The sequence below is a fragment of the Cornus florida genome, unplaced genomic scaffold (assembly GCF_030987335.1).
Source record: "Cornus florida cultivar Cherokee Brave unplaced genomic scaffold, ASM3098733v1 CherokeeBrave_3.0.0_Hap2_Chr07, whole genome shotgun sequence".
NCBI classification, from domain to species: domain Eukaryota; kingdom Viridiplantae; phylum Streptophyta; class Magnoliopsida; order Cornales; family Cornaceae; genus Cornus; species Cornus florida.
In genome coordinates this window covers 16,014,980-16,026,118 of record NW_026775577.1, presented here as the reverse complement: position 1 = coordinate 16,026,118, position 11,139 = coordinate 16,014,980, and the positions used below count along the sequence as shown (strand labels likewise).

At 35.0% G+C, this 11,139-nt stretch overlaps 2 protein-coding genes across 2 annotated transcripts; one reads left to right on the top strand and one right to left on the bottom strand.

The window, feature by feature from the left end:
* Positions 1–1,350: 1,350 nt before the first annotated feature.
* LOC132266570 (uncharacterized) lies at positions 1,351–5,143 on the top strand. The gene is made up of 3 exons (XM_059767478.1): positions 1,351–1,457; positions 3,878–3,991; positions 4,763–5,143. The coding sequence occupies exons 1-3, from the start codon at positions 1,389–1,391 to the stop codon at positions 4,895–4,897; spliced, it is 318 nt and encodes a 105-aa protein (XP_059623461.1). The 5' UTR covers positions 1,351–1,388; the 3' UTR covers positions 4,898–5,143.
* Positions 5,144–5,426: 283 nt separating this feature from the next.
* On the bottom strand, positions 5,427–8,152 carry LOC132266569 (L-ascorbate peroxidase 3-like). The gene is made up of 9 exons (XM_059767476.1): positions 7,867–8,152; positions 7,574–7,698; positions 7,372–7,421; positions 6,986–7,051; positions 6,862–6,910; positions 6,526–6,608; positions 6,323–6,402; positions 6,112–6,214; positions 5,427–5,925 (listed from the first exon to the last, which is right to left on the bottom strand). Exons 1-9 carry the CDS (start codon positions 7,977–7,979, stop codon positions 5,725–5,727), a joined length of 870 nt encoding a protein of 289 aa, XP_059623459.1. The 5' UTR covers positions 7,980–8,152; the 3' UTR covers positions 5,427–5,724.
* Positions 8,153–11,139: the final 2,987 nt, after the last annotated feature.

Genomic DNA, 11,139 nt, shown 5'->3' with positions numbered 1-11,139 from the left:
AAGCTGAAAGATGATTTAATAACTGAGAGACCTCGAGTACAGTATTTGTAAAATTTCTCATTAAAAATAAATTAATTAATTGAAAACAAATAATACAAATTTATTTTTATTATTATAATACCAATTTGTAGCAAATAATACCAATTTGTTATTATTATTAACAAAATAGCAATTTACTATTCAGCAAATAATGCAAACAATAGCAATGTAAAAAAATAATAATAATAATGATAATAAAAAATAATAATAATAAAAAAATTAAATTAAGGGTAAAGTGCGTTAAATCCCCCTGAACTATTGGGGTATGTGCAAGAAACCCCCTTGAATTATAAAAATCGTAAAAAAAACCCTTGAACTATTGGGGTATGTGCAAGAAACCTCCCTGAATTATAAAAGTTGCAAAAAAACCCCCTGAACTATTGGAGTATGTGCAAAAAACCCCTACGAACTATATATTTTTTTTACAGTTTACCCCATCCACGCGAATTGATTGACTGAAAGGGACGATGAAGCCGAGGAATTTGTTGCTGGGATCGGTGGATCTCCTATCATAGCTCCATCATAGCCGTTGCACCACTAGCCAAATCCGTCGGCCATATATATCGCCCTTCTCTGCACCGTTGCGTCAGTCCATAGCTGTCACTACCTTGCCCGCCGTTCAGCTCACCTTGCTCGCCGATCCATTCCACCGTCTATTCCAATCTTGCCAGCCCATTCCACCATCTCCATAGCCGAGCACATCGCCATCTGTGTTTCGAGCACACAGCTGTCCACAGTTCACCGCCGAGCCCCCTTGAGCTCACCGTCGCCTCCACAATTCACGGCCAAGTCAACCGAGCTCTCATCATAGCCGAGTCCTCCGCGCACAAGCCGCCATCATCCGAGACTGAGCCATCCCGCCGACCTCACATTTCTTTGGTTTCTTCTCTCTCTCTCTCTCTGGCTCTCAGTTTTGGTTTGTGTTGGGTGAAAGGCATCTTTTGGTAGAAAAAAAAGTAAGAAGTGTATAAGGTAAAACGACGCAGTGTACGTGTTATAAGGGTAAACTGGTCTTTCAAAATTTTCGGTACCGGAAGCTGATGTCATGGGGGTAAATTGCAACAAAATCGCAGTTCGGTGGGGTAAATTGCAACAAAATTATAGTTCAGGGGAGTTTTTTGTAATTTAGGGGGGTTTCTTGCAAATGACCAATAGTTCAAAGGGGTAAATTATAACAAAATCATAATTCAGAGGGTTTTTTGTAATTGAAGGAGTTTTTGCGAATGACCAATAATTCAAGGGAATTTAATGCACTTTACCCTAAAATTTAAAAAAAAAAAAAAAAAAAAAAAAATGATACTATAAAACTTACACCGAAGACAGAGACCTACTCGTTTATTCGATACACGATGGTGAGATTTGGTGTTGGACCAGAACCGTCCGGGTTTCCGCATCCCACCATGAAAGAAGATTACGAGGTAATACACACAACTTACTTTTGCAATCTGGAAATTCCCTTCCTTATTTATATATATATATATTTATATTGTTGTTGTTGTTAAATTCAATCCAAACCCCCAAGAAACTACGTTTTAAATCAACCCTCCTTTTCTCTCTTTCAGTTCTCTTAAAATCAAACCCTATAAACACCCCCAACTTGTTTGTCAACAACCCTAATGACAAAATCATATAGTATCCGCTATGGGATTTGATTCTAAACCTTCTTAACATTTTCAATTGTTGTATATATTGAAACCCATAAAATAAATTTGGAGTCTACTCTGTGTGTCTGTGAATATAATCCTAGATGTTGTTAATGATTATAGGCAGTTTGGTGATATTCGAAACAATTGACAATACTTTAAATGTCCGCAGTGTGTGGGAAAACTTTTTCTAATTAATTATGGGTTTTTTTTTTAGCACATTGGTCTTTTATGTCATCTTGTAGCTATAATGTTTTTTTGTAGATTTCTTGGCGTAATTTGATACTACATATGATAACCTTTGTTACTACTGTAATGTCGATTTTTTCGTCTGGATGCATAAAGTTTGAGGGTATAAAGTTTGGAATTTTGTTGTGATTCCGCGGGGACTGCAGCTCAGCAAGTCTTCATCCTTAGAGAGAGAGAGAAATGTTTGTCATATTGATGTTGAATTTGCCAAATGTGTTGTTTTTCGGAAATGGAGTGAGCATCACTTGCCAACTAATCTGCACACTTCTTTCCCTCCCTTAGGGTGTATTGGTGATTGCAGTCCCATGGATTTCTGAGGAACACTTGAAAATCCTCCACGTTAGCTATATAGGGATGAGTGTATTTTGGAGTTAAATTCAACTATAATGTTTGGAAGTCCTATATTCCATGCAATTAGTGATATCGTATTCTTTTTATTAATAGCTCTGTTTGGTTGTTAATAGTTCTGAACCTTTGGATTCCCATTGTCTGTTACAAAAGTTCCACTCGAATGTGCTTAATATCATCGTTTTATTTAGTTGCAGTACACTACATGAAAACCATAACAATGTGATACATAAGCTTTTAATTTTTATATTCTTTCCTTTTTCTCATTCCCTTGAGGGTTTGCACCACATTTATCTTGCATTTCTGTTGATTGTCTGCTATTGTTGGTTGCTTGTCAAATTAATGTCATCAAATTGATGTTGCTCATAGGGGTGAAATACACCTGAAGCTGGTTTTTCTGTAGAAGCAAAAGCACCAATAGTTTCAGATAACTCTTTGCCTTCCCTCCTTGGGCGGCTTGGGCCCACAATTTCTCCTGGTGACTAGTCTAAGTTTTCAAGCTTTACGGGTCTTGTCGCACTGTGTGACATGAACACTGATAAAATAGTTGATAATCCACATATACAAGAAGTTTGTCCAGTATAATTTATCAATTCGTGTGTTCTTCATTTTGGTGGAGTGGTGTAATTCTTGTATTTTGCTAAATTTGAGTGTCTCAGGTATGGAATTAGACAGTTTCATCCGGCAACTTATCCAGCATGGTCATCACTATGCTTTGTTATCAACTTCTTAAAGTTCTTCACACCCTTCTGTATAATACCTAACCATATTTCTGGAGTTTAAGTTTTTCCTTATACTAGTTACTGCAGGAAATACAACCATTTCCCTGATAATTTAGAACTTTGAATTAGAAAAGCTGTTAATGGTTTAAGCAGAAAACATAGTATGTCTATGAAAAGGAGAAAGTCCTACCCTTTCTGCTAGGGAACTTTTAATGTAGGACAACTTTTACCTAGGAAAAAGAAAAGAAGGAAATGGAAAACATGTTTAGTTGGTCGAATGGGAAGATTTTAATTAGGATTTGTTTGAGAGTGTATGTGTTTTCTTTGATTATACCATATTCAGGAAGGGAAAATTACCTTTGATAGTTGTTTGCTTTTAGGTCATATATTTGTGATTATGCATATATGTCTACGAAATTTAATAGATATCATCGTGTGTGTGCATGGTAAATTGTTAATGTGCTCTCTGAGATTATGCGCATATGTCTATGGATTTTAATAGATATCATCGTGTGTGCGCATGGTAAATTGTTAATGTGCTCTCTGAGTTTGTGTTCCTCACATGCAGTTCCTTCTCTTTTTATCTTTGATGCCAGCACTTTTGGCCTTTTCTTTTCAAACAATGAATTGCATATGTCATCCACTTTGGACACTGGCCATTATAAATTTGAAATGTTATATGATATAAGAAATATTACTTTTCACTTCTAAACTTCATACTTCTGCATGGTATTAAATTTAATATACCGGGAAGTGTTAACTGGTATTGGACAGGTTTGAGTAAGTGCTTCGCCATTGTAAGAAAATTTACCTAATTCCTTGGTATTGTGGGTCTTTGTCATCATTCTAATAATAAATAGTAAAATGAAACTGCAGACTGGAGAAAGGAAACAAGCTGCTGCTGATGTTTTGTTTCACTATTCAAAATTTGTGATGGCATGTATTGGAAATCAAGTTCGACCTTGTGACTTGAGGTTGCATTTGATGAAGGTATTATGGATATTCCTGCTAAATTTTCTCTTTAACAAGATTAGGAATTATATGTTTATTTTTCTTTTTGGTTCTATTCATAGAAAAAATTGTCAAAGTTTTTCCTTTATTAGTGATTTGGATTGCAGCAATGACCAAGGAGGTTGGCAGTAGGTAACAATATGGGGTGGGTTTGTGTTTAATGACCAAAGTTATATGTATTTAGATAAATTATCTGATAGAGAGAGAATTCTAGCATAACAAACTTGGTTGCCATTTTGACAGGTTTCCATGCAAGTTATGATATGAACTATCTTACTTATCAAAAAAAAAAGTTATAATATGAACTTTCTTGGGGTTCATCTACTGGACTTAGGCTGGTCGACAAATCACATAATCAATGAAATCCATGGAGACATGTTAGCCATGTTACTTAATGCTTGTTTGACTTCTGTTACAAGAACAAAAGCATAAACCAAGGTACGTCCTCACCTTCCAAAGTAGAAGGTTGAGGGTTTAAGTTCCCGTATGGGTAAGTAGGGGTGTGGTGTATTTCTTGGCAAGGTAAAAGTAAAAAATAAAAAAAATAAAAAATAAAAAATAAAAACCATGTGAATGTAATTCTTGTCATGTGGTATCTCAAGTAAGAATCCGCTTTGACATTTTAAATGCAATAAGCATTGTAACTCTTAATTAGACGTCTAACCTATTTGGTTTGATCACTCGGGGAATTTAACATTGTTCTTCTTGTTTTGGTACTCTCTTGACTCTTGCTTCTTGAACATTCTGCAGGAGATCTCTGGAATGCCAACTTCTCTTAAGAGGAGGTCATCCCAAACAGTAGCTGCTTCTCCTGTTGCAATGGGTGAGTCATCAAGCTCGGGACAGCAAGACTTTGACAAAGCAGAGAGTTATCAAATGCCATAGTCTGAAGCCTGGTTTTAGTATATATGTCACTGAGTAATTTGCAAACTACCATAGTTGTTCTTGTTTTCTATACTTGGTGCTTTCAATTTTAAACCCTATTCAAATGGTCGGTCTTACAGTAGATTCGTGCAATGTGCCATTGCAGATTGTGTATACCTTTTTTTCTTTTTCCAATTCCAATTCCAGAATGTTTAGTATGGGTTATTAAATCTATAATACACAGTTCTAGTTCTAGTTCTCATCTCATTGTTCTTGTTCTACATATTTTACTCGAGAATATTTTGGTACACAGAACACGAAAACGTTGCAAAGTGAGTGGTGGAAGCTCAAATGTTGTTCAATTACAGGTATTCAATATGATTATTAGTTCTTATACTTGTCAGACCACACTGTTTGGACTCCTATAATCGTATTGTCATCTTCAAAGCACGAGAAGTGTTGAATTACTGATGGCAGATGCATAATAGGAGCTGAAAACAAGATTATGAATTGAGACAATAAGGTCTATCAGTAAGTCAACCCCATTAGATTAGGAGAACTGAAAATTTGACTGTATTCCATAACTGGAATCAATGAAATCAGGAACAACTGCACATGTACAAGAACAGCAAATTGCAATATATATATATATATATAGGGGATATTTATATAGGGAGGTCATGTTGAATATTAGGAAGGGAAGTTCAATTGCATCTACCTACAGCCTCTATGGCCACCAGTCTGTTTACATATATAAACAAATTAAATCAGGACTTCTGGGCATTGTTGTTGCGATTTCTATTTGAAGTTTGTTTTGCGTAAATGTGTGAATTTCTGTGTTGTCCTCTTTATTTGAATCTTCTGTTAAATTCATAGAAGTAACTCAGGATCACAACAGCTAAGGCAACAGCTACCACCGCAGCACTTTGGGCCAGTATTGTACGGTTCTTTACACCTAGCTTGAAGCACGAAGTACGTGGCGGAGTAAACCCTAGCTCTGAAAGTTTCTTGTGTGATGCTGCATAGTCTCTAAAGAATGCTTCCTCATCCTGCCACAAAATAATTAGTTGTTCAGCCCTACACGCATTGGCTAGATAGATTCCGGTAATTTCCAGATGCACGTGGGACGGGGACTGCATGTATCTGGTGATAAATTATGATTGCTCTAAGAGGTCTGGCACCACCATCGTTTAAAAAAAAAAAAAAAAATTATGCATAATAGAGGACCATAATACCTTTGCATAAAGTTCAACATAGCGACGGAAATCAGGATCCGCTAATAAAGCCTTGTCTGTGGGAAGTTTCAATAGCCCCTCCGTATCTCCTTTCATAAGCTCCCTAATTAGTCATAAATACATAATTAAACGCTATGTATTATGACATTTTATTCCAATTCATAATAATAAAAGAGAAAAATAAGTAGTTGAGTTCTTTGGGAAATCTTACACAAAGTATGAGTTATCAAACTTTAAAGGGTCCTGTGTCCAAGGACCTTCGAAGCCTGATCTATCTTTGTGTGCCCTTCCCTACAATAAAATTGACTATGATTAAATGTAAACTTTTTCTTTTCTTTTTTCCCTTCCGGTAATTAATTAAATATACACTTATCAACACTAAAGAACTGTTTATTCATAGTTGGAGATACATACCAATGTGTGGCCTCCAGATAGTGCTACAATGTCTTTGTTAGACATACCCATCCGATAGAAGATGTCCCTTAGATGTGAAGCCCCTGCAAGAAAAGAAAATAAGGATTTTGTAGTTTGTGGAACTACAAATGAGGCCGAGTCTTGATATAATGGTAAGATTGTTCTATCACGGGTTCAAAACAAAAAAACATTCTTTTCACTTGCAGTTATAAAATTAAATTATTCTTTCTTTACCGTTCGTGATTCGTAGGTGTCGAATCAAAACGGTTTGAATCACATACGGATTCAATCCATGGGGGGAGGCCCTAAAACTCAGTTCTTGGTTAGTGGACCAACCTTGTTTAGCATCTGGAAGGCGCCCTTCTTTGGGAGAATCCATGGAATCCTGATTGAGAGGAGGAGGAAGTTAATGGAGAAGAGTAATTCAATGATTAAAACCCTAGCTTCCCTACAAACATACCTTTCTTCCTGGAACAAAGTCAATGGTGGGTCCACCAGTGACCTCAACCGCAACAACACCAGCAAGCTGCAAATCCAATTATAACTTTTATTATGTATTGCTCCAACCTAAATCTTCATAAAAAAATCATTTTACATAAGCATATGGTAATATAATGGTCTTAATAGCTATCCCTTGTATTCATATATATACATAAAAATTCAATCTAACAAAATGGACCCTTTGTCCAGTAAGAAGTGATATGTTCTAGCAGGAAGATTTTGTAGTTTGTTCGTGATTGTACATATATGAAGTTTACTTTGCAGTAACGAGTCCAAAGAATAAGTAGTTCGAAGGGTGGATTTCCAAAAAAAAAAAAAAAAAATGTTTCTTCGGATGTAATTTACCTGATAAAGGTCAGCATATGTGATTTTTGGATGTTTAGCCTTCACTGGTTCTAATATCAATACCAAAACAATTAGAAGAAGGTCAGTTTTTCAACTTCTATAATATATATATATATATATATATATATATATATATATATATATATATATAAATTAAACTAACTACATCATTGATTTCTGAATTGCATTGAGAAAAGTTCACCGCAAAAATCAATTGCTTTTGATAGACCCTTATTTGAGGTGTGATTTTTCTCTTCCTCGTTCCTGATCGAACCATTAGGTCCTCCTGTCTTTGTTGCAGCATCATAAGTTCCTGCATCATGCCACCTGCAACAAGTAACATCATCTAAGCCTCCGGTCAGTCACCTGAAACTGTTTATTTCTTTTTAATATGTGCATCATCGAGTCTATGTTGAATATATATATATATATATAATCATACCACCTAAGTCTAATTTTCAAATTGAAAAAGAGGGTGAGTGCATGAGTACTTACGCCAAACGAAGGATGATAGGAGCGCAATTATTGCTGGAGACGATAGCACGAAGATCACGACGAGCCTTCTCGATTTCCTTGAGGTACTCTGCGTCTACCACAGGTGCTGCCATTGGAAGAGTTCACAGTAATTGAATGAATGAATGATGCAACGAATTTGTGATATATTTGTGTGTAAATATAGAGAGAGAAAGAGAGAGAGGAGAGAGAAAGTGAAGAAGAATGCAAGAAATGGATAGGCGAATGAGGAAGGACAGGATTGATTCTGGTTTGACTACAAAGGAAGGGAAAGCGAACGAAGAGAGGGAAAGGGGGGAGCTGAAGAAGCAATTATTAGTAATTTGAAAAATAAATAAGATACATTTGTAATTATGACCAAGAAACGCTATATAGGCGCGTGGGTAACACATTCCAATTACAGGCTGTCATTTCTGTGGAAGTTGATACCAGAATTAATACAGCTATTATATATATATCTACATTAAAATACTTATATATTTTTTTTCCTTCTTACACAGGCTTGTTTAGCTGATGCTTTTATTTCGTGTTTTTTACTTTTACTAACCTACTGTAACAAAGTAAAAGTATGAAGCTTGTTTAATAATATTTACTGTACTTTTGAATAGTACCGCTTCCAAAATTAAGACCAGAATTGAAAATATCAAAATAATGCTTTTGTTTTCTTCCGTACTATAGCAAAGCAGTGTTCATAAAATAAAAATAAAAAATAAAATAAAATAATTATTTTTAACTAACCATTCAAAATTTCAAGCTTGCAACACTTTTTACCAAACATGCTTTTATGTTTTTGCTTCTAAAAATTTTGTAATAAATTTACATTACCAAACAAGTTTCTAAATAGTGTCGAATACACTCTAAAAAAAGAAACATTACTTCTGTTTTGAATCAAAGCAAAAGTACAAAAAAATAAAAAATAAAATAATTATTTTTAACTAACCATTCAAATTTTCTAACTTGCAACACTTTTTACCAAACATGCTTTTATGTTTTTGCTTCTAAAAATTTTGTAATAAATTTACATTGCCAAATAAGCCTCTAAATAGTGTCGAATACACTCTAAAAGCAGAAACATTACTTCTGCTTCGAATCAAAGCAAAAGTACAAAAGCAATTATGGTTGCAAACGGGTCCTAAATTTTGAAGCATAGAGTTTGCCACTATTCCTCAACTGTTTGTACATCGGCTGGTCTTTTTTCATCTCTAATTTTATGAACTTTATCTGTATTATAACCATGGTTCGCAGTATTGGTCACGATCGTAGTGTAATGGGTTCAAATAAAATTAGTATAAATTGACCGATATGAATCACATATCAGATTTTAAGAAAAATTATGTATAGACCAATACGTCGTGTACAATATGATGAACCATAATTACAACAAAAATGATCACAGTTTACTAGGTTTTTTCTTTTCTCTTTCTCGGGCCTTTTCTTAACTTGATTGATGTACTTTTACTTGAACATTGCACTACTTCTGAGATAAATACAGGTCAACAATGGTTAATATTTTGTTGGGCGTATAGTAAAAAATCCTCCTCGACTTTCACCCATTTGTAAAAAATTTCTCTATGAATATTTTTAGTAATTAATCCTCCTCAACTATCATGAGGGAGTCATTTTAACTAACCTTTCTATTAGAGTGATTGTGTGAGGAAATTTTTCGGACAAAATTACCCTTAACATGAAACATCTATTTGAGTGATTGTGTGAAAAAAAATTCGGACGAAATTACCTTTAAAATCAAAACAATACATTATTACTAAAATACCTACCACTCACTTTTTTTTTTTCTTTTTTTTTTTTCTTTTTTTTTTGTGTGTTAAATGTATAAAACAGTAAAATGAGGCCTCTTATTTTGAAATAATTTTGGTAAAGAAAAAGAAAAAGATAGATAGATTTGTCACATATGCAGAACCCACTAGCCATTGACCTCAATACATTGTGTTCCTCCGTAAACAAAGTCGTGTAATTAGAAGCACTACCTACAGAGAAATAGATAAGTTATAAATATTAGTTATTATAGTACATAATGCCCACCATTTCCATAGCATAAAGTATAGTACAGTGTACACACACACACACACACACACACAGGGAATTCAAAGCTAAACACAACATATAGAAATCGGTATAATAATTACCCGAAGAGGTTTGGGCGAATGGTACGAGTCCAAAGGGGCTCAAATCCCCTGCTGTGAGTTACCCTACAGTCCCCTGCTGTGAGTTGATGAAAGGCCTTAGTTTGGCCACGTATGCTTCAATTTGTAATATGTCTGTGGGCTCCATGAAAATGGTGCAAAACGCATTATTCCGTTAAATCTGCCTTCCGTTAACTTATATGGTAATTTATTACATAAAAAGAAAAAACAAATACTCAAAAAGCTAACCCTATTGACAATCTGAGAAAAGACGAACCCCTGCAAAGAAAAGAAAACAGCGGCAAATAACCCTAAATTCTTTGGGTTTCGATCAAAGAAAGGAGAGTCAAAATTCAGCGTTTGTTGGTCACGATCTTCGCTGGCCTTGGTTTGCTTGCCGTCAAATTCCGGCGCCGTGATTCTAGGTTCTTCTCTGGCCACGGTTTGCTTCGCTATCTTCGCCGGCCTTAGTTCGTCAAATTCCGGCGCCTTGATTCTGGGTTCTTCTCTGGCCACGGTTTGCTTCGCTATCTTCGCCGGCCTTGGTTTGCTTGCCGTCAAATTCCGGCCACGGTTTGCTTCGCTATCTTCGCCGGCCTTGTTTCTGTTTAGTTAAGTCGAATTTACTTTTTTTTTATGCTCTTAGATGCTACTATTTTTCACGAATAAGAAGGTCACAGTTGTGATTACCATTGATATGATTTATTGTCTAAATTTTATTTGCATTTGTAAATTTAATTAAATCTTTACAACTTGCTTGTTGAATTCAGTTTTAATTTTTTTACTAGTGAGGCAAAATTGATTAAATTTATAATGGTGATGAAAAGTTCACCATTTAAAGTGTCAGAAAAATCTAAGTAAATGTGGTGATTGAGAAAACCTTTAGGATGAGTGATGGATTGCCCCTGACAAGGTCATGAGTTGGTGACAAAGAAAAGAGTAGTTCATAATTGAGTAGCTTTAACAAGTCGAGTTAATCAGGAGAACTAAGAATTTACTTGGAAAATATGATTCAGATTAGTTTATGTATCATGTATTGGTTTTTTTTGTGTTACTCTTCCACATCAAGTTCCAAATTTTAATTTTATTCTGTCTGTTAGGTCATTCCACCAGT